At 34.5% G+C, this 22,694-nt stretch overlaps 2 protein-coding genes across 4 annotated transcripts; one reads left to right on the forward strand and one right to left on the reverse strand.

Moving 5' to 3' along the window:
* Positions 1-760: 760 nt before the first annotated feature.
* LOC132638047 (ERBB-3 BINDING PROTEIN 1-like) lies at positions 761-8,288 on the reverse strand. 3 transcript variants are annotated; one of them, XM_060355038.1, is made up of 10 exons: positions 8,135-8,288; positions 7,936-8,046; positions 6,197-6,281; positions 5,979-6,128; positions 4,997-5,150; positions 3,622-3,837; positions 3,178-3,314; positions 2,987-3,078; positions 2,247-2,414; positions 763-1,230 (listed from the first exon to the last, which is right to left on the reverse strand). In XM_060355038.1, the coding sequence occupies exons 2-10, from the start codon at positions 8,024-8,026 to the stop codon at positions 1,142-1,144; spliced, it is 1,182 nt and encodes a 393-aa protein (XP_060211021.1). In that variant the 5' UTR covers positions 8,027-8,046; positions 8,135-8,288; the 3' UTR covers positions 763-1,141. The 3 variants fall into 3 exon arrangements, with proteins under 3 accessions (XP_060211023.1, XP_060211021.1, XP_060211022.1); XM_060355039.1 differs by having other exon boundaries at positions 764-1,227; positions 8,135-8,287; XM_060355040.1 differs by lacking the exon at positions 8,135-8,288 and having other exon boundaries at positions 761-1,230; positions 7,936-8,026.
* A 7,217-nt stretch (positions 8,289-15,505) lies between these two features.
* LOC132637062 (F-box protein At2g26160-like) lies at positions 15,506-16,853 on the forward strand. Its single transcript, XM_060354210.1, has 2 exons — positions 15,506-15,540; positions 15,869-16,853. The coding sequence occupies exons 1-2, from the start codon at positions 15,506-15,508 to the stop codon at positions 16,851-16,853; spliced, it is 1,020 nt and encodes a 339-aa protein (XP_060210193.1).
* The last annotated feature ends 5,841 nt before the right edge of the window (positions 16,854-22,694 follow it).

Consider the following 22,694-nt stretch of genomic DNA (forward strand, 5'->3'; position numbering starts at 1 on the left):
TAGACTCTTTTAATCTTGACCTTAAGAGTGATAAGTAAGTATCAACTTAGGAAAACAGGGGCGACTATGTAGTTCAGCTGTACGAACCCATTAAATACATGAACATTAACAAGAGAAGCAAGAAAAATACATTTCAATTAACTACAAATTAAACGTGTTTAGCACCACCAACTGAATCAAAAGATCTACTAATTAATAAAAGAACCCGAAATAAGTATGGATCTTAAACTGTGATGGGGACCAACAGTGTAACAGATCAAGAAAGTAATAAGGATTACTGTGTTGATCAGGGGCGGATGCAGGCAGTGGTTAGGGGGTTCAGCCGAACCCCCTTCGGCGAAATATTACCTTGTATATACAATGTTAAAATTATTTTTTATGTATATATAGTACATATTGAACCCCCTTGACTTCTTGTTTGTTAACTAATTTATATTTTTGAACCCCCTTAGTGTGGATTCTGGCTCCGCCACTGGTGTTGATGCTCATGCCATCTCTTCTTTTCAGTTGCCAAGTTAATCACTCATTTTAAAAAAGTGCTCTTTTGTTTATTCACTTTGATAAAACAATGGCACTTGTTCTGTCTTTTTGTAGGTTCCCTGCAATGTTCACACACCCTTTCTGGATGGGGTGGGGGAAGGATTTCTTTCGCAAATAGTGGAGTATCATAAAACTCTCATCTATCCTTCTTTCTTTTGTTATGTCATAGATTGCGCGCATCTCAACTATTTCTATCGTGTACCTATAACCAACCAACACAGGGTACCAGATAACTTTGTCCGCTAAAATAACAAATGGGAAAAAATCATCTTGCGACTTTTGCTTCCACTAGAGTTTTAACTTAAACCTCACAATTCTCTTCACGCCAGGAGCAATCCTCGTGTATCCTACTTTAAAAGTGAGAAGAGTACAACACACCTATTGAGGCTTTGGATAATAAAAGCATTAGAAAATTGGAAACCCCACTCGATAATTTAACTAGACAAAAGTCTCGGGACAACAACTACTGTACAGATGGGCATGGACAAGAAAGATCCAAAACCACCTCAAATAATCCTAGATCAAATAACAATGAGAACCAAATAGTTCATGGAATTGAATCAATCAAGCACCATTCTTGTCAAGATTCAGCAACATTTGATTATCCTTTCATAGGCTCACCTTGAGCATATAGCTTGAGATTCAGCAACAGTTTCTCCAGCACCATCTGATTCTTACTTTTCTTGCCTGCTAATCAAATGATAGTGAATCAATGATCATGAGAATTCAAAGTGTTATTGATCACTATAAATACGTCTTAATCCTAAGCAAGTGGACGTCAGTTATATGAATACTCGGAAATAAAATATAAATAGAAAGTTTTTTAATGTATAGAAGACTCTGATTGGTTGTAATTTCATGAGGTTGTATATAAACCAATGTTCCGATAAAATCTTCACTGCCCCATCACTCCATTCGAATTCATCAAGAATCAATATTGCGTAAAAGAAAATTAAAAAGGGACAATAGCACTTTTGGTCACTAAGTTATTGGTAAATTCTAATTTTGATCCTTTTGATATACCTACCAAGGTAGGGTAAGACCTGCGTACACTCAACTCAATCATCCCTAGACCCCACTTATGGGATTACACTAGGTATGTTGTTTTTGATCATATATGACTCAACATATTTAACCTTCAATTAATTAAAGTGTGCATTTTGGTCCTTTCATATCACAAATATGTTACATTTGGACTATTCATGAATACTATTAATGTCAAATATGAAGTAACGGTTACTCCAATACTTGATGATAAAGTGCTATTAACTGACTGTCCAAAAAAAGTGCAATTAACTCAATTAAAAAGGAAAAAAATCACTAGAAACGTTCTCTATACTATCTGCCGGCATATAAGTTTCTAACAACCCCACATTGTGGGATTCTACTGGGCTTCTTCTTGTTGTTGTATATAAGCTTCTGACAACACTAAACGACTTAACGCACTAAAACTAACAAAACTCAATCCCAACCTAAGTTACTCGGACTCTTCGAAAGTGTTGCCGTACCCGTGTCGGATCCTCCAAAAATACACTACTTTTGAAGGATCCGACACGCACCTACGTAGGTATTTTTCTTACATAAAAAGCAATTACTGTTATGTTGTCAAGTATTACTACTACATTTATCTCCAACAACATGCTTATGTTACGAAAACTTAAACACTACATTACTTCAGTTATTTTTCAAATGCTTTTCAAATGTACCGTTCTTTTTCTTCTTGGTCTTGACGGGCAGGGCTAGCCAGGTCTTGATTTCAGGTTCATTGTCTATTGTCTTCGCAGGTGTCAGCTCCTGGAGAGCATGAGATGTGATCCTATCTGACCCGTTAGGCATCAATAGCACTGTGAATTTTATGTGAGCTACCAGATCACCTGCATATTGTTACAAGAAAAAATTTGTAAGTACAAGGGACATTACTGGAATATAGCATTTCTATGAGAATACAGAAGAAAAATGAGAGATAATTACATTTTTGGACCCCTCAAAAGAATAATAGCCAGTAAATGTATAGGTTTTGTATTTTAAATATAAATATACATATAAGATACATAATCAGTGTCTTGTTTTTCCTTGCTTTCATATTGTTTTCGATACGCTTGATCATATCTAACCTTTTGTCTTGTCTTGTCTTTCTTTCTCTCCTCTCTTGAGCCGAGGGTCTTTCGGAAACAGCCGCCCTACCTTTCAAGGTGGGGGTTAGGTCTGTGTACACTCTACCCTCCCCAGACCTCACATAGTGGGATTATACTGGGCTTGTTGTTGTTGTTGTTGTTGTAATCAGTGTATATGTTTTGTATATTTTAGGTAGCGACCGTAATTAATTTCGCCCAACAGGCCAAAAATGACCCAAATTACAGCTGCTTAAGCATGGCGTTTTGGCGTAGAACAAAGCGCTCAAATATTTTATTTTTTAAAATGCAGCGCACTAAAATATTTTACGGACCAGGTTTCTCATGTAGAACAGGATACGGCTGCAAAAGTTCATGGTTAACACATTCGACTAGTCCCAAACGAGCTCTTTTCTCCTCCAAATCCCTGTTACGAAGAACAAGGGTACAACATGATAATCATGAAACAACTATACTTACTACGGCACAAATCGTTAAAAAAGAAAACATTGAAAATCAAGACAACCTCACTGTAAATGGCATGATAGGGAACTTCTGACTGATTTTGCTGAAGATAAACCTCGATGCTTTCATCTTCAGGTCGTAGCTTTTATCTACAGCTCTCTTGTAGATGGTTGTTTGTTTCTCGTCCAACAATTCTGGCTGCAAAATTTTGAATGGCACAAGAAAGTAAATACTTGCGAGAATTTCAATGGGATAATTACATTTTTGGACTGCCCCAAAAACTAATAGCCAGAAATGTATAGGTTTGGTATATCAAGTATAAATATTCATATAGTATACATAAATATACATATAATATACATAATAAGTGTATATGTTCTGTATATTTTGGCTAACGACCGCAAATAATTTTGGCCGACTGGCCAAAAACGAGAAAAACCCATTTTCAATTGATAAGTTTTGGTTTCCATGTAATTGTCAGTCATCAAAAATTTCAACATTTTACCTTTCCTTCACCGGTGCTTGTAACAATGTCAACCCAATAGACCTCATTCTCCTCAAACTCTGCATCGTCATCTCTGGTATCAGGATTGGACACACTTAAGACAACTTTGTTTCCGTCAATCACAAACTGCTTCATTTGATGGCTCAAAACACCCTCAACGATCTTGCAGTCATATGCTGCAGCAACTTTCTGAATAGCTTCTGTTAAATCCGAGTTCTGCAACGTCAAAGAAACTGAGCAACAAATATCTAACGGAAACTAGTAGCTATAACAGTTGCTAGAAAAGAACTATTGGGAGAACTGTCAAAACAACAAGCATAAGATAAAAGGCAAGCTGTCATTAATCTTGAACATAAATCCACCTATGTAGTATTTTCCAAACACTCCAACAAGACCAAGGCATAAATAACTAACTCACACAGCACATTGAGGCAACAAGGAGGAGACAGATGGCAGTCTCAAACAAGTTGGGGTTGGCTATATGAATCCCCACTTCATGTGAACTCATTTCTTATCATCATAATACTAAATAGGATAAAAGTAAATAAGTTAAATATATATAAAAATAATTAAAATAAAACACTAAATAGTAATATTACAAGCTTTCTAACGGGTCCAAACCCTATCCTTAACTAGTAGCTATCACCTATATGGATCTTTTTCTTCCATTGTGTCCTATCTTTAGCTAAATCTGCACCGGTACACTTCTATTTTAAGAAACAAGTCCGCACTTTTAAAACATGATCATATAACCATAAGTAACCAGCGCTTAATGACTACTCGCGCATTAGGCATTTCCAACTAAATGATCTGTTTTCCAAGACTTGAGACAGAAAAGGTCTTGCTTCTAGAGCTAGGATCAAGACTCATGCCAACAAAATCTTGATTTTCAAATTTCACTTGCTCAAGTTTGAACTTCAAATCCACTTTCCTAGCACTATTAGACTGGGCAGATGGCAATAAACATCCTCCAAGCAGCACTTAACATACTTCCCCACATATTCACCGCATTCCTTCTATCTAATCAAGCCCACCTAAAGGCTAAAACCTACATTGCTCGGACTCTCCAAAAATGTAGTACTTTTGAAGGATCCGATACGCACCCGTCGACATTTTGATATGATAGATAACAATATTTTCAGGTAAAACACACAACTAATCTTTAGCAACTAGCACTTGACCGGCATTGATACTCATGCGGTCTCCATAAGGGAATGATAATTGTCATTGCGAACCGTCCTATACATGTAAGTGCTGATAGCTGAAGTTTGAAAAGCTCGACTTGACACAAGATAACGTTTCCCGATTCCTCCAATATATAACATCAAATATTCTAGCATATGCCAGACTAAGAAAGATTTAGATTAAATATTACCTTCCTTCCTGGTCTCACAAGCCTCAGAGCAACTTCAGCAGCTGTATTAGCAGCCGCAACTACATCAGCAGCTCTACCAGTAATAGGTCCTCCCTGGAGGACATGTGTATGAGCAACTACAGCAATAAAGCCATCTATATGACTCCCCATATCACTGCAAAAAAAAAAAAAAAAAAAAAAAAAGGTAACCATGTCTTACTCTTACAAACAGCTTATCTGATTCCACAATATAAAAGACAGTCAAGTTATCAAAAAGCAGCTTCATGATCCGCATTAAACAATTAAACCTTAAAGGGTTGTCAGGTCGCTGGTTAAGAAGTGAGTTATTCGTGTATTAAAACCAGCATAACTAATTCCATGTTTGGTATTATTTAGTTGCTATGTACAAAATTCAGCACATCAAGTACGATATTTGGTTACTAGTTTACGATCCCGCAAAACTAATACACCCTCCGTCCCAATTTATGTGACACACTCTCCGTTTAGTTTGCCCAAAAAGAATATCACCTTTCTATAACTAGAAGCAACTTAACTTTAAAATTCCCTTTTTACCCTTCATTAAAGGATTTATAGTCACACAAATGTCTAAATGTCTGAGGTTTGTTTTAGACCATAAATTTCAAAAGGCTTCCTTCCTTTCTTAAACTTTGTGCCTAGTCAAATGGTGTCATATAAATTGGAACGGAGGGAGTACATGTATAAGTTATGAGAGAATCTATGTATTATTTATGAAGGGTAGAAGATGGAATAAGTAATATATGAATAACTAAACCATGCATAGCTCTAACCAGCAACCAAACGACTCCTCGACCCCTGTAGAGTTAGAACTGGATTTGGAGAAAAATAAATTAACTACGTGATAAACAGCTCTTCTATTTTGAATTCAGGGCCAAATTTTACGCACAAATTACACTTCTCTTTACTACCATGCACTCACTGAAAGAAATTAAATCACATCAAAATGCTCTAAACTGCTACTTACATTTTCACCATATCACCTTCTTCCAATACTGTCTCATCACTAAACAGTGGAGAAAAATGGCAGACGGTATTGTTAACTGAAATGCAGGTCGGGAATGCCACGCCCCTCTCGATTTTCTTCTTCGCGTTCTTGTACATATTCCCTGTTTGCCTGTACCAGGATTTACTCATAAACAGAAAATCTAACTGAGAAGATATAAAAAGAGAAAATGCTCATACTCTTTGATAAAGGCATCTCCCTTTTCACAAAGATCAACTATCTTAGCTTTTGGCTTGCATTCAGACACCACCAACTGCAGAGCCTCTGAAGAATCAATAGCAAAATATTTTATTTGAAACTGGTAATCAATAGCAAAATATCAGAAAAATTTAATGATAAATTGACATAAATAGCCACCCATCAAAATAATCGCTTGTATAATTTTTGTATATTGTTAATGTATATTATACATAACATATATTCATTTTTATACAAATAGTGTATATTTTTTGTATATTTCGGCTAGCAAACGTAATTATTTTTGGCTGGCCGGCCAAATGTGTAACTTGCCCAAATTTAATACCAACTTTGTTTTATTTTATCATTACTAATTGGGTGTCAAACTGTTTATTTTTTTCTTCCTCTTTTGATAAAATACTATTTGTGGAACCAACCTGTTCTTTTAATACCATATTTTACATAGTTGAATATCTTTTAGTACAAAAGTTTGTAACGCTAGCAGTGATTTTCAGTTATCAGATAACCACAAAATAGAAACCCCATTTTCAGGGGGACAATGTTCAATCCAAAAATCAAAAGGTGTATACAGAAAACATGAAAATATCCTTTTTTTTTGACACACGATAAAGCAGAAAATGAAAACCTGTCTTTTACTACCATCTTTTACATAATTTAATATTTTTAAGTACAAAAGTTGACAACATTAACAGTGATTTTCAGCTATCAGATTACTTAAATAGAGAAACCCCGTTTTTGAGGGGACAATTCTCACTCCAAAAACCAAAATGGGTATACAAAAAACATATAAATATTCTATCTTGGCGAGAAAATGACAAAAAAAGAATGAGATAAAGAAGAATACTAACTGTTGATAATTTAAGCAGCACTCTTATACTTCGTAAAAGGTTAAATGTGCTTAATCAAATAATACAAAGGACATAAGCAAAATCATCAATAATCAAGGGACCAAAAGTGCAATTATCCCTTTAAGCAGTGATTTTTCAGTTATCAGATAACCCCAATAGAGAAACACCATTAAAGGGGAACAATTTTCAATCCAAGAATCAAAAGGGGTGTCCAGAAAACATGTTAATATTCTATCTTTAACATACAGAAAGCAGAAAATGACAAAAAACGAATGGGATAAAGAATATTAATGGTTGACGATTTCAGCAGCACCCTTACACTTCTTTCTTCGCAAGAGTGCTTATACACACGGTATACAACATTATACACTTACGGTAAACAATATGTCCACCTTGTATAAAAGTGTATAATAGTGCATGAGAGGTGTTAAAGGAAAAATTAGGCTAAACCAAGTAATTAAGGAAACACTGGAGCTAAAACGGGTAAATATTCTTTCCTAGTAGACCTATAACGTAATTTTCCCAAACCCCATTTTCGAGGGGAGAATTTTCAATCCAAAAATCAAACGGTGTATACAGAAAACAAGTAAATATTGTATTTTTAACACTACATAAAGCAAAAAATGACCAAAAAGAATGAGGTAAGGAACAAAAGGGGTTGAAGAATATTATTCACTGAAGAATCAAACTTTTTCTTTTACATAGTTTGATTATTTTTTAGTACAAAATGTTGTAACATTAGCAGTAATTTCCAGTTATCAGATAACAAAAATAGAGAAACCCCATGCCATTGTCAATCCAAAAATCAAAAGGGGTATACAGAAAACATGTAAAAATTCTATTTTTAACACAACATAAAGAAGAATATTAACTGTTAAGGATTTCAGCAGCACATTTATACTTGGTAACAACTTTCGGATTTGTCAGATCGAATTCCTTCTTTTCTCTCTCCTCATCCGGCATGCTTAATCAACTTTTACCACCTGAAAAAAAAACACAGGAAAAAAAGGAATTAGAAAAGAGAAGAAAGAAATGATACAAATAGTGAAAAGGGTCGCTGAAAATACTTACAGTTTGGTTTCTTGATGGGATGGAAATGGAGGCGCTGGGGTTTTGAGTTAGGATCCGAGAGCCCTAAAGCTGCTATCACTCATCGAAAATTTTTGCATGCAAAATCATACTTGTGTGAGGACGCCCTTTTTCTGACATGTGTTTTCGTGGGTCCCTTGTCAGCAGTCTCACTCTTCTTTTTATTTAGCATAATATTTCCTCCCCTTCTCTTTTGATAGTCTTGCTTTTCTTTTATCAAAAGTCAAGTAGAGATAAATGGATTAATATTAATCCGTATTTTTTTATTAAAGATCACCCCGAATAAGAGCAATCGTGCAAATCGTCCATTTGAACATAGGACCCATTCGGGGGAGCGTTCCCAATAAAAAAAATCATACCCAGAATTCTTATTAGGGGAGGAACAACCCCATCCCTTAATTATTGTGACTTCCACCCTCAAATAATTTCACCAACTATACATTCTATATGCGTCGTAAACATTCTAACTTTAATAGTAGAAAGTAACTGGAATTACCTTGGACAATATATCCTCGCAAAATCCTAAAATTTGAGTTCTTAAATAATTCTATTAAACTTGGCGAAAAACTAGAGTTTAGGAATTAACAAGTGATATAAGTAGTGCTTATTTCACTAGTTTAACATAAATGGTGGAATCATATTTTGGGATGTTTACCCCTTCAAAAAGCTTTCAAGGATATGCCAAAACAATAAAAATTTCTCCCCCAAAAATCTTTTGATTTTTAATTCTTTAATTAAATTCATTTTCAATCTAATTACGAAACATTATGGGCCTTACACCCTTAAATCATAAGGAAAAGCACATAAAGGACCATCCGGACCAAACTATTCCCACCAGATGGCCATGTTTCTCCAAACTCAAAGTGTAGCCAGCATGATCTTTTGTGGCGATATTAGGCGCCACTAAAAGTCCGCTGCAAAAAAAGAGGACTATTTGTGGCGGTTTTAGTCGCCACTAAAGATCGATTTTGGTTTTTTGGTAAAAACCACTAAAGATCAACTATCTATAGAAAATGTATCATACGTATAAAAAAGTATCATTGTTGTATGGAATATGTATCCCTACCGTGTATCTATAGAAAATGTATCATATGTTTGTAGCATTGTTATGTAATTTGTGTATAATAAATGTATCATCAACGTATACTCACTAATCATACATATATTATTCATTAGTTATACATTGATTATACACTAATGATTCACATATTATACATATTCCATATAAAAGTATAGAAAATGTATAATTGTTGTATAATTTATGTGTAAACTGTATCATTCCTGTATAGAAAGTGTATCATACGTCTAGACAGTGTATCATACATATACATTATATAAACTTCATCATTCTTGTATAGAAAGTGTATCATACGTCTAGACAATGTATCATATATAAACTTCATCATTATTGTATAGACAGTGTATATAAATTGTATCATTTTTATATAGAAAGTGTATATATAATTCCAGCATATGTATATAAATTGTATCATTCTTGTATAGAAAGTGTATATAAACTGTATCATTCTTGTATAGAAAGTGTATCATACGTATAAAAAATATATCATACATATACGTATAGAAACCGTATCATTGTTGTATAGAATATGTATCACTACTGCATATGTATAGAAAATGTATCACACGTATAGAAACTGTATCATTATTGTATAATATGTGTATAATAAATGTATAATTAACATATAATTTATGTATAATAAATGTATAATTAACGAATAATCTATGTTTAATAAATGTATAATTAATGATTTTATTAGCGTGTAGTTAATATATTTTAGCTTGTTAAGTTTTCGATGATGGTTACTTTAGTATATAAAATGTATCATTATTGTATAGAATATGTATAGAAAATGTATCATAAGTGTTATTATACATGTTTTGATATATTTCTTGAAGGCTTAATCAAAGCATAAATATACACATATTTTGAAATGTTTTTTGAAAGTTCAATCACTGTATAAGTATATACATATTATACATGTTTTGAAACATTTGTTGAAGGCTCAATATGAATTTTAACCTTTAGTGGAGACTTTTTTAATTGCCACTTAAAAAAAAAATTGATCTTTAGTGGCGACAAATAGCCCTTTTTTAGTAGCGGACTGAAAGTCTATTTTTACAAAAAAAAAGCGTTTGGCCTGCTGGACCGGCCAGCTCTTGAGAATAGTTTGGGCCTGCCTGCCAGCTCACGGTATTAAGCTCAAATGTGGGATTACGTTGGCTATTGTAATTTCTTTTTCCCTAAATCATAAAGGAAAAAAGACATGGTGTCCCAAAAGAAAAGCCCAAAAAGATCTCACTTTACGATAGATTACTCCCAGAAATAACCCCTAAACTCATAATAAAGACAAGTCCTGACCAAAATCTAATTTCTCACTTTCTCCACTGTCTCATCCGTGACGCCTTGGACCTGCGACATTCCACATTGCAAGAGGAGATATCATCAGAAGTGTTCGTTTCTCTTGATGAAGCAATCAAAAGACAATCATCTCAATTGGCAAGAATGTTGTGTCACTTCTCTGCAAACCAATTGTTTCTCTAATGGAGTAAATGACTCAGTTCACTGCAAGGAGAATAATGCTTCAGCTTCTTCAGTGTTGAATATGCCACCAATGAAGGAAAAAAAGGTTCGATCAGTAATGTCTTGTTACTTGGAATGAAAATAATTAAGAAAAAGATGTATTTCATGACATCGCGGCATAGCTCCACATGAAACCGAAAAAAGGTAGGGCAAAATGACAAAATTTGAAAATTGACACACCAGCATATCCAATGCAGCAAGACTTGTTGGTTATGATTGCTATCCGCAATACACTTCTTCTCTCGAAATGCTGAAAAGATCAAATCTCCATAAAATATGTATCCCTAGAGTATGTATATAGAATAGGTATCCTGGAGTATGTATATAGAATATTTATCATTGTTGTATATTTTGTCTATAATGAATGTATAGTATGTGTATTATTAGTGTATAATCAATGTATAATGTACATACTAATGTATAATATACGTTTGATTAGTGAGTATTCGTTGATTATACATTTACTATACACAAATTACACAACAATGATACAAACCTATGATACATTTTTTATAATTATGATACATTTTCTATGCATATACGGTAGGGATACATATTCTATACAACAATGATATATTTTTCTATACATATGATATATTTTCTATAACTATGATACATTTTCTATACGTATGATACATTTTTTATACATACATCGTAGGGATACATATTCTTCTGATTTCCAAATACTGTGTAAATGCAATCACGTTATCCCCACTCCAACATGCTTCCAGATTTTTAAAAGAAAAACTTCCGATTTCAATGTTCATGTTTCTATTTCCACGCGACCACAAACAGAGTAAACAACAACCACATGTACATGTATCCTAACTTCAAATTACATAACTAAAAATCCAATCTTTAATGTAAACTTTTCAACTTTCTTCAAGGAAAAAAAAGAATTGGAAACTAAAGAAAGGAGTAATGCAAGCAAGAATAAAACCCCTACAAAGAAAAATTTATTGTGAAGAACAAAGAAAAGGATATTCCTACACGAAAACAAACAGAGTAAAATCAACTATAGCAGCAACAAAATGTATCCTAAATTCTAAAGGCCTAAGGCTTTCAATTTACAGTCAGAAATTCAAAAAATTCAATGCAAACCTCAAGTACTGAAACCCAATTTTATGGCTAACTGCTGGAATTAGTTTAGTGGCTACAAATTGAGTTTGGAGTAACTTGGGCCATCCGGTGGAACTATTTTGGTTATGAGACTTTCTCAATCATAAAGTCTCATAACCATGCAAAACAACAAAATCAGTAGGAAATTGTAGAATTAGATAGCTATGAGCATGGGCCCAACACTACAATTTACAGGTTTGAAATCACATAGCAAAATAAGTTTAAGCATGATAATTTAGAGAGAAAACAACATAACCTTGTAATAACATTGAAAATAACCTGGCAGTTGATAAGAAGCAGCATGAAACAAAAGTAATAGCCAATTGGAAAACATTCATGATGACTGCGTGGTTGCTTAACTCCCAGATCTGGGTATAGAATCCAAATTAGCAAAAATAAGATTACTACAAATTGATTTTGGAGATTCTTCTCCCGTTGCTTCTAACCAAGCTTATTGTTGTTTTGACAAAAATACATTAGGATATACATTTTTTGCACTTCAAGATGTATTTCTTTTTCATCTTCAAGATCCAACCGTACATTGACCCGTTCTATTTCTCCTTGCAATTTGCCTAACCTTTATCCTAAAAAATAATTTTATGTTTTTTTTCTTAATATAGTAACGTTTGACTCAATATAAAGTTTACTAATATTAGATTGATTAGTGTACTCGGTAAGCAGACGAAAAATATTGAAGCTACTGTTATAATTAAATATTGTAAAACTGGTACATAGTGTTCATAGAATGAGTTCAATATTTTGAAATTTGCTTTAGCGATATTTCAAATAAAATAATAGGTTTACAAATATTCAAAATTCAAGGTGAGTTTCAAGTTCTTTTATTTTATTTTTAAACTTCAACCAAATATTATCGAAAAGCCTACTTTAAAAATTCGAGACGTCCCTAAATAGAAGTATTTCATAACTATGGAGTATAAAATAGAAGAGTCATTTTTCTTAAAGTACCAAAGGGTTGTGTGTCAAAACCAATATAATAAGGGGTCGTTTGGTGTGTTAAACAAGCATAAATAGTTTGGGGATAAAAAATTTAGTGCTGTCTTATCATTTATTTGGTTACTAATTCTGGGATAAGTTATATCAGGTTAAGAAATAATATCGGGATAAGTTATTCCCGCCAGATGTTGGAATAATTGTACCAGTATTAGTTCTCCTGAATAAAACGATGAAAATGACAAAATATCATTGAGATCCCTCAAATCCTTTTCCTACTAAATAAGGTGGAAGGTATTTTTGTAAACAAATAACTTCTTTTAGAAATTGTGCAATTCATGTAATTTTTAATACAACAAACCAAATGGGTCGAATAACTAGTTCCAGCATAGCTAATCCCAACATAGCTAATTCCAGTATAACTATCTAGCATAACTTGTATTCAAAGGGGTCGTTGGATTAGGAAATAAGTTATCCCAGGATTACTTATCTCGGGTTAGTTATCTTGAAATTATTTATCCCACCCTCCCACAAGAATAAAATAACACTACAATCCCGGGATTAGTTATAACGCGATTGTATCCCAACCACACGTGAGATAAAATTATCTCAAATTTAATCCCAAAATTATTTATCCCTTATACCAAACGACCCCTAGTTGTGGGACTTCCAATCGTCCACAAGGCATACGTGTAAATAAAAGCAAAAATGAGGGCAACTTTCTAACCCACTTCAAACTTTTGGCTCCATTCGTACTAAACAACTTTAGTTTTTCATTTCCCACTCAATTTTTGTACTTCTTTTTTCCCCTTTCTGCTAGGTATGTTCTTCTAATTTTCCTTTGTAAAATAGTACTCGTATTTTTGTTCTTTTTTCTTTTTTCTTTTTGTGTTATTTGCTTTTGTTCTTCATCTTTTTTTGGGGGGTTTTGTTTGGTGACTTTTCAGTTTTCACTACAGTGAAGCAGTGAAAATGTATAGTTTTCCTTAAATAGAAGTATTTCATAATTATGGAGTATAAAATAGAAGATTCATTGTTCTTAAAGTACCAAAGGGCAGTGTTTTAAAACCAATATAATGTCACGACTCAATTTGGCTAAGCCGTGCGGGCACTTACTTTTCCCACCTTGGTAAGCGAACCCTCAACCCAATGATAATAAAGGCATAAATAAATAAATTAATTAAGCGGAAGAGAATAAATCACGTAAGTCTTACGATAATAATATAGAAGAAAGTGCGGAAATAAGAAATACACCTCCGGTCTGGTCTAATCCATACAAGAGCATCTAAATGAAATTATACAAGTCTGGAATGTAATGATACATCATATATGTTTATGTCTCAGAATGGAAAAGTAAGCCATAAATAAGAGGAGTCTTCAAGGCAGCGAACGTCTCGTGCTCACCCTGCAAACTCAATGTTGTACTGATAGCGAGGAATTTCTGGTACTTTCAATTTCATGATTGTATTCCAGGCTGAGCCACTATCAGCCATGGGAGATGGAAGCAGATCCAACCTGGAACTCTGCATTCATAAAAGAATGCAACAAGTGCAGGTCAGTGCAAAACCACAGTACTGGTAGGTATCATCGGCCGACTAAGTATATCTAACATAATTTAGACAATAAAGCAGGATAGGCAGATAAATGAACAAGTATAAGTCAAACGCAAATCAGAACCAAGTATCCATCTTCACCTAGGTTGAAGCATCTAAACCCGAATATGCCAAGTCTCAATATATCCAATCTGAAATCAACAACACAAGTAAATCTCCAGTTCATCACAATATAAGCCAAAATGCAATGCAATGCAATGATGTAAGAATGTCAATGCAATGTAGTGTACACATGTACTCCGGACGGAAGTATCAACGTCCCGGTAGCACAATCCATGGGGGATGCGCGAAGTCCATGTACTCACTCATCCACGATTCCGGGACAATCATCGGACATCAGATTCTCACATCACACAATCCACGATTCCGGGACAACCATCGGACATCGGACTCCTCACATCACTTGCACACAATCCATGATTCCGGGACAACCATCGGATATCGGACTACTCACATCACTCTCATGTAAACTGAGCTCAACTCATCACAATGTTTCATCAAGTATCAATAATGTGTCACCAATATATTATGAGAGATGTGAATGCATGCGATGTATGAGTCAACATGAATAATCAGATCAATATCACAAGCACCAAACATGGGTACACCAATAATATCATGAAAGACTACACAAGTCATATAAACACACTAACATAGCTATATTGAGGCTACAACTTATTCACTGTTTGGAGAAATTCTAATTACGCTGATACAGGGGAGGGGAGGATCGGACTTTCTGCAGAAAGTAAGTTACCTGCCATAAGTTTATAGAAAATTAAGCCTATCCGGGCAAAATTACATAGAAACTATGCCTTGTCCGGCATAGTTTTGTAGAAATTAAGTTATCCTACAGAACTATACCTGAAAAGGAATAGTTTATGTGTAACTTTGTCCGAATAGGCATAAATCCTATGAAAACTTGCCTTGCGAAAGTGTTAGAGTTCGAACCCAGAATGTCAGGGATATTTTCGGCCACTTTTTTATCACTTAAAGTGCCGACGGGAAAAAAATTAAAGATCAGTGATTTGAGGGACACAAATTAAAGACCACCCCAAGATAGGGGCAATCATGCGAATTGCTAGTGTATGGTTGTGTAGTATGGGGTAAATTTAAAAAATGAATTGTAATTGAAAAGTAGCCATAGATTTAAAAGTCACAGAAAAGTAGCCAATTTTTGGAATCCATGACACTGTCATTGTTTTCAAACTTCAAAAAGTTCAACTCCATCACATGATCTAGATGAAATCCAGAACATCATTGAGTTTCACTTTTTTTAGTTCAAAATTTGCCATGGATTTAAAAAATCACGACAATGTCCTGAGTTTTTCACTTGATTAAGTTCGAAATTCATGTCACTCTAATGTGTTTTTGCATAAAAATGGTATATTGAATAACTTTTCAAATGCTGATTATTTCTTAAAAACGGATAAGTAAAGTGATTAACCCGTACAATGAGTGCGAATACATTCAAAGAAGAAAGTTGGCTGACAAAGATGATGATTATCGAGAATTTTACTCTCTTTCCAAGAAGAAAGTTTCACGCATATTTCTCCCAGAAACTAGAGGACGAGAGTGTTTACCGTCAGAGGTATGGCTCTGTACCGTGGAAAATAATACCGGAGAGATTAACTTGTTGCATCCTTTCTCGCGTACCCAAATTCAACTTCCTCCAGAAAAAGACATATGGGCTTTACAGGATTATGAACCTGATGGAGTGACGTGTCACTTTATGGACAAAGTTGTTTTATCTGCCAGTCCTTCTGTTACATCAAATTATGTACTGGTGATTTCCTATTACGCAGGTAATGATTGTTTGGCTTTTTGGCGACCTGGAGAGCTCAACTGGACTAAAATTGACATTGAACCTAACAGTGCAGTCACAACTATGAATTGTTATAAGGGTCAATTTTATTACCTGACATGGTGTGGCGAAGTGTGGGTTTTTGAAGTTGCAGGGCCTCGTTTGGTTATTGAGCTGGAGAATGATATTTGGCACCAAGACTCAGTTCAGTTCTATCTAGTTAAGCTATCTGGTGCACTATTACTTGTTATCCGGTTTGCCAATTATGAGTTTCCAGATGGTCCAAATGGTGGCTACAAGACGTTTAAATTTAAAGTCTATGAATTAGATGTAAGCAAAGGTGAAATGAAGGGGGAGATTAAAACATTGGGAGAATCAACAATCTTTTTGGGTCGTAATGCACCAAGTTCCATTAACACCTCTAAGTTTACAGGAGTCAAGCCTAATCACATATATTTTACTGATGATTGGATTGGTCATTTTAATGTGTTGGAAGGAGGGGGTGGAAGAGAGATGGGGACTTACAATCTTGAAGATGAAAAAATTGAATCTTTTTATCCTGGATTGTCAATAAGTCCTGTTTGCCCGCCAACTTGGATTGCACCATCATACTGATAATTAAACTGTTCGCACTCACCTCCATGTTGGCTCATCATAAGGAGTAACTGTCTCTTTCTAGTTTTATGATTTATTATTTTTTCCAAGTTAAGCTGATTGTATGAAATATGAATGTCATCGTATTTGATCAATTCTAATTGTGCTTTCTCTAGACGATTGACACTTATGATATTCACTTCCCAAATACTCCCTCTGTTTCACTTTGTTTGTTGTAGTTTGATTTGGCAAAATCTTAAGTAAAGAGATGAAGACTTATGAAATTTGTGGTCTTAAATAATGTCATATTTGTGTGATGATAGAACTTATGAAACTTGTGATCTTAAACAAGTAATAATATCTGTTACCGCTACTAAAAACGCACTTATAGCCTACCCGAAGAAGGAGCATTATCTACCAATTAAATATTTTGCTTGATAATACCATATCTGTGTTCAGTAAGAATTGTATGCTATTTGCTTTAAAGAATTGTATGCTATTTGCTTTAAAGAATTGTATGCTATTTGCTTTACGTTTTGATATCCTGTCTAGGTACGAAAGTATCTGCATTTGATCCCTAAGTATCTATGGGATCAACGAACTCCAGTATGGATTGTATATCATTTGCAAACACGAAAACGCTAAGTTTATATTTTGTACACATCTATAGTTTATGAAAGATAAGTGTTCTACTTATAGAGGTACTCCAGAAGTTTTTTTTTCCGGAATTTTAGAGGTGTAAGACATCTCCAAAGTTATGTTGTTGCTGGCAATCGACTTCGGATTGAGTTTACAAAGGCGATTAGTTTTGTCAACCTTTGCCTAATTTTCCTTTTGACCTTGTTGTCGAATAGAGAATTCTTGGGCAAAGCGCATGACACTACTATATTTTTCCCCAGAAAATTTCTTTGAGACGCATTCTTTGAGCTCAAACATTTGTTGTTTATAATAATGCACCCATCTGCAAATTAGACGTGGATCTTGATCTTCCATTTGCCATTCTCTCTGCTTTCACTCAATATGAAGCGACACACACTGAGTGCTTCTGTAACTCGATTACTTTATAGGTACGTAATGTTATCACTTCTTGGACTGAATTAGAGACTAGAGTAATATAAGCACAATCGATCCACGATGTATAAACATTGGTGTGATCGCGTGGAATCTTACGGAAGAATTAACAGGCAAGTAGTGGAAATCCAGCAGTTAACTTTTGCACCATGGAAAATAGTGGAAATTCAGCAGTCTAATCACAAATATTTGCAACAGTGTCTTGCACTTCTGTTTATTATTAGCCAGTGTGAGAGCATAAATGCTGGTGTCAATTTGTTGGATGCTTTTAAATAGCAGGCAGACTCTCTTTTCAGTTAATCAATGGCTGCTTAGTGCTGCTATTGACCTTGACCATACAATTAGTTGCTCAATGGCAGCATTTATCCGTTAAGTCCTTAGTAAAGGTTATTACTATCAGAATTGGCATCACCAAAATTTATCGAAATTGCCTGGTTTCACCCATAACTTTGCGTAGCATAAATTTATGTGTATAAATTAATTAAAATTGCAATAAATAGTAGACACAAACCCCTAACTTTTTAAACTATAGGTTCAGTGCTAAGAATATAAAAAGCTTAAACGCATAAAGTTTAAATCTTGGATCTGCCTCTGCATAGAGTTTAGGTTATTAACTTTACATCAGTTGATGTACCACGAGATTAGGGTCCTAAGGAATTAGTTATCTCAAAATAATGTCGTATGAATTTGCATCACTTGATAAAACGAATTATTTTGTCAACTTCTTCGAGGTGTAATGCTTTGTGAGATATGTATTTAATTCTTTTGTGGACAGAGTAGTTTAGGTTAACAGTGTTTTGGACTCAATTCCCAGTTACTTGATGTCTTAGTTCCGTATCCATCAAGTTCTCAGAACTTTAGTCTTTCTCCGGGAAGGCAAGAGGGATAAAAAAGTGTTCCGCCTTGTTAACTGGAAGACTGCCACACGTAATAGAAGTGTTGGAGGACTTGGTATAAAGTACTTGAAGCATTACAATGATAGCTTGCTTATGAAGTAGTTGTGGAAGTATAGTAATGAAGATTGGTTCGCTGGTAAACATCAATAAGCCGTATAGAGTTAGTGTTTGGAAGCAAGCCATGTTTTGAACGCATTTAAGCCCTGAAGAAATACTTTTCTGTGGCAATGAGAGTAATCCTGTAGAAGCAACAACAAACAATTGATAGTTCACTTTATCGTAACTATTTTTTCAGTTTTTTGTCCAAACATTTGTTATTTTTCAACCTTAGATAACATTGCTCAATAGCTTGTTATGCAGGACGGTATTTCTACAGTTAAAGCCGCATTCTAACTGCTGAATTCGAGCTTCAAAAATGCTTCTATGTGGCCATGGAGACAAATTCGGAGACTTGAAGCGTCGTATAAAGTTGGTGGTTTTTGCTGTGCATGATGCATGCCTCACTAAATTAAATTTACAGGAAAGAAGAGTGTCTCTATGTAACAGATCGATGCTATATTTGTGGAAATCCAGCAGTTAACCTATGGACCATGGAAAATAGTGGAAATTGAGCAGTCTAATCACAAATACTTGCAACAGTGTCTTGCACTTTTGTTTATTAATAGCCAGTGTGAGAGCAAAATGCTGGTGTCAATTTGTTGGATGCTTTAAATAGCAGGCAGACTCTCTTTTCAGTCAATCTCTGGCTGCTTAGTGCTGCTATTGACCTTGACCATACAATTAGCTGTTCAATGGCAGCATTTATCTGTTAAATCCTTAGTAAAAGTTATTACTATCAGAATTGGCATCACGGAAATTTATCTAAATTGCCTGGTTTTACCCATGACTTTCTACCAGTAGCATAAATATGTGTAAAAATTAATTAAAATTACAATAAATAGTAGACATGAACCCCTAACTTTTTAAATTATAGATTCAGTGCTAAGAATATTAAAAACTTAAACGCATAAAGTTTAAATCCTGGATCTGCTTCTGCATAGAGTTCAGATTATTACCTTTACATCAATTCATGTACCACGAGATTAGGGTCCTAAGGAATTAGTTATCTCAAAATAATGCCGTATGAATTTGCATCACTTGATAAAACGAATTATTTTGTCAACTTCTTCTAGGTGTAATGCTTTGTGAGATATGTATTTAATTCTTTTGTGGACAGACTAGTTTAGGTTAACAGTGTTTTGGACTCGATTCCCATTCACTTGATGTCTTAGTTCCCTATCCATCAAGTTCTCAGAACTTTAGACTTTCTCCGGGAAGGCAAGAGGGATAAAAAGGTGTTCCGCCTTGTTAACTGGAAGACTTCCGCACGGAATAGAAGTGTTGGAGGACTTGGTATAAAGTACTTGAAGCATCACAATGATAGCTTGCTTATGAAGTAGTTGTGGAAGTATAGTAATAAAGACTGGTTCTCTGGTAACATCAATAAGCCGTATAGAGTTAGTGTTTGGAAGCATATTGTTGAACTCTAGCCCTGTTTTGAACGCACTTAAGCCCTGAAGAAATACTTTTCCGTGGCAATGAGAGTAACCGTGAAGAAGCAACAATAAACAATTGATATTTCACTTTATCTTAATTATTTTTCAGTTTTTTGTCCAAACACTAGTTACTTTTCCACCTTAGATAACATTGCTCAATAGCTTGTTATGCATGACGGTATTTCTATAGTTAATCCGCATTCTAACTGCTGAATTTGAGCTTCGAAAATGCTTCTACGTGGCCATGGAGACAAATTCGGAGACTTGAAGCGTAGTATAAAGTTGCTGGTTTTTGCTGTGCATAATGCATGACTTACTCAATTAAATTTACCGGAAAGAAGAGTGTCTCTATGTTTGTTGTAGCAAGTAATATGCCTTGCTTCCTTGCTTTCAAGTTACTAATCTGACTTTAATTTTTATGTATGGTAGATAAAATTTAGCTAGGGGCAATTCATAACTAAATCCAAGCTATAATTGGCTAGGAAATAGTATTTTTTTGAATCTGTGCTAATGTTGTATATTTCCAAACAACGTCTAGCTATGTGTTTAACAACGTCTAATTACGGGTTTTTGTGTAGCTAGTGTACATACTTATTTTCCAGTCCTGAGAATGGGAAAAAAATCCTAGTAAGGAGTGTGTAACATTTTAACAGGTCTTACATGACGTGAGTCTGAATTAGTCGGGGGTGTTAAATATTAACAGGTCTTACACAGCGTGAGTCTGAATTAATCGGGGGCTTCAATACATGTATCAAGCACCGGATAGGTAACAAAAAACGAATCATACATATAAATTAGGTATTCGGAGAATAAGATTTTCTTAAAATAACATTCACTTTCCTAAAAAGAAAATTACAAGTCGAAAAAAGGAAGGTGGAATGTTTTATTCATGGTAAAAAAATTCCTGCACCCGATATTTACATCAAGTCCTAATAATATTTATAGCAAAACAGAGTTGAGAACCGATTCTAAAGGGCCAGAGATCAACAATATCTCCCTTTTGAAGTTTATTAGCAGACACAAATTTGTTCCATCCTTTGTTAAATACGTGTCTACTCAAGCTTTTCCATCTTGTAAAATTCATGTCATGAAAGTTACGCTGTGGATCCATTACTCTCACCTCAAGACCTTTATAATTGTTTTTGTCCTCCAATTTCTCCATCTCCCTTGAGCTCAAGTACTTGAGTATTTTTTTGTCATATGTACCTGCAAAGGCGGATTCATAATTTACACATAATGAGTTCAATATGTAACTTTCTTAAAAATTATGAGTTCATAATTTATATTGAAAAAGGGACAAAATTGTCTCCGTACTATCCAATTGAGCAACTATGCCATATGTTAGACGTTTGGCCTAAAATTTGCCGTCGGGAAAAAAAGGATTTGTTTTTTGTCTTGACACCTAATTAAACTCCTGTTGATGATACTTTTAAACCATAGTAAACTATTTAGGGTAAATTAAACTTTTGCTGATGGACAAGTGGAGTCCACCTATTAGAGCACTAAGAATAACGGGAAATATGAGACGATTTACTAAAGACAAAAGTATGACTGGCCCAAAAATTTAGTGGAGGTTGAAATTGAGCGATTTTGACTAGTATAGAACAAATTTGGACCTTTTCCCTTTAACAACCCAAAGACAGAGTCATGATTAAAATTAAAAAGTTCAGTAATTAAAGTTCTTAAAAATTATATGCTCATAATTTAATAATTTTTGAAATTTTGATGAATTTATTTTCTGTCTCACACAAACAGATGCACAGTAAATGTAAGCTACATCCCTCTACTTACGTACCTGCAGGAATAAAGAACCGGCTCAAGTTCTTGTTGACGTCCGAGTCCTCTACCTTTTTCCGGCCAATGTACACCAGTCCACTCCCTCCGGCGAGTAGAATAGCTTCACGCATATTTGGTGGAGGCAAATCTCTTTGTATTAATGCTTCTTGTTCTTCTTGTAATATTAATGGTGCAACTTGTTGTGGTTCTTCTTGTTGTAATAATAATGCTGCTTCTTTTGGTTCTTCTTGTAATGTACTAACAATTATAATTTTTCCAAATAGCTTTATGCTCTTCTCCTTAACTTCAATGTTTTCCCCAAAGAGTCTTATTGTGGTCATGTTTGTGCAATTGTGTTTGGACGTGAAACCTTAATTTGCATGTTATTTAATGAATGAAGTTGTCCTATGTTTTTTCCCCATTTTGGACTGGACTGGGAAAGTTAATTACGTTCGATTTCTACTTTTTAGTACAATCCCATGCACATTAGGACTCCTAGCAAATTTGTTGATGTGCGAGTCCTCTTTCTCCTCATATTCTGTTTTTTCTATGTGAGCTTATACATTAATTATAACTAAGTGATA

Source organism: Lycium barbarum, chromosome 4, assembly GCF_019175385.1.
Source record: "Lycium barbarum isolate Lr01 chromosome 4, ASM1917538v2, whole genome shotgun sequence".
NCBI lineage: Eukaryota > Viridiplantae > Streptophyta > Magnoliopsida > Solanales > Solanaceae > Lycium > Lycium barbarum.

Excerpts from the sequence above, each read along its gene's own strand:
- LOC132638047 (XM_060355040.1), bottom strand. The coding sequence starts at position 8,026 with ATGCCGGATGAGGAGAGAGAAAAGAAGGAATTCGATCTGACAAATCCG. Across the intron at positions 3,838-4,996 it reads TTGTGAGACCAGGAAGGAAG|AACTCGGATTTAACAGAAGC; the intron begins GTAATATTTAAT and ends TTGACGTTGCAG. Across the intron at positions 3,315-3,621 it reads CAAGCACCGGTGAAGGAAAG|CCAGAATTGTTGGACGAGAA; the intron begins GTAAAATGTTGA and ends AAAATTTTGCAG.
- LOC132637062 (XM_060354210.1), top strand. The coding sequence starts at position 15,506 with ATGCGAATTGCTAGTGTATGGTTGTGTAGTATGGG. Across the intron at positions 15,541-15,868 it reads GTATGGTTGTGTAGTATGGG|TAAAGTGATTAACCCGTACA; the intron begins GTAAATTTAAAA and ends AAAACGGATAAG.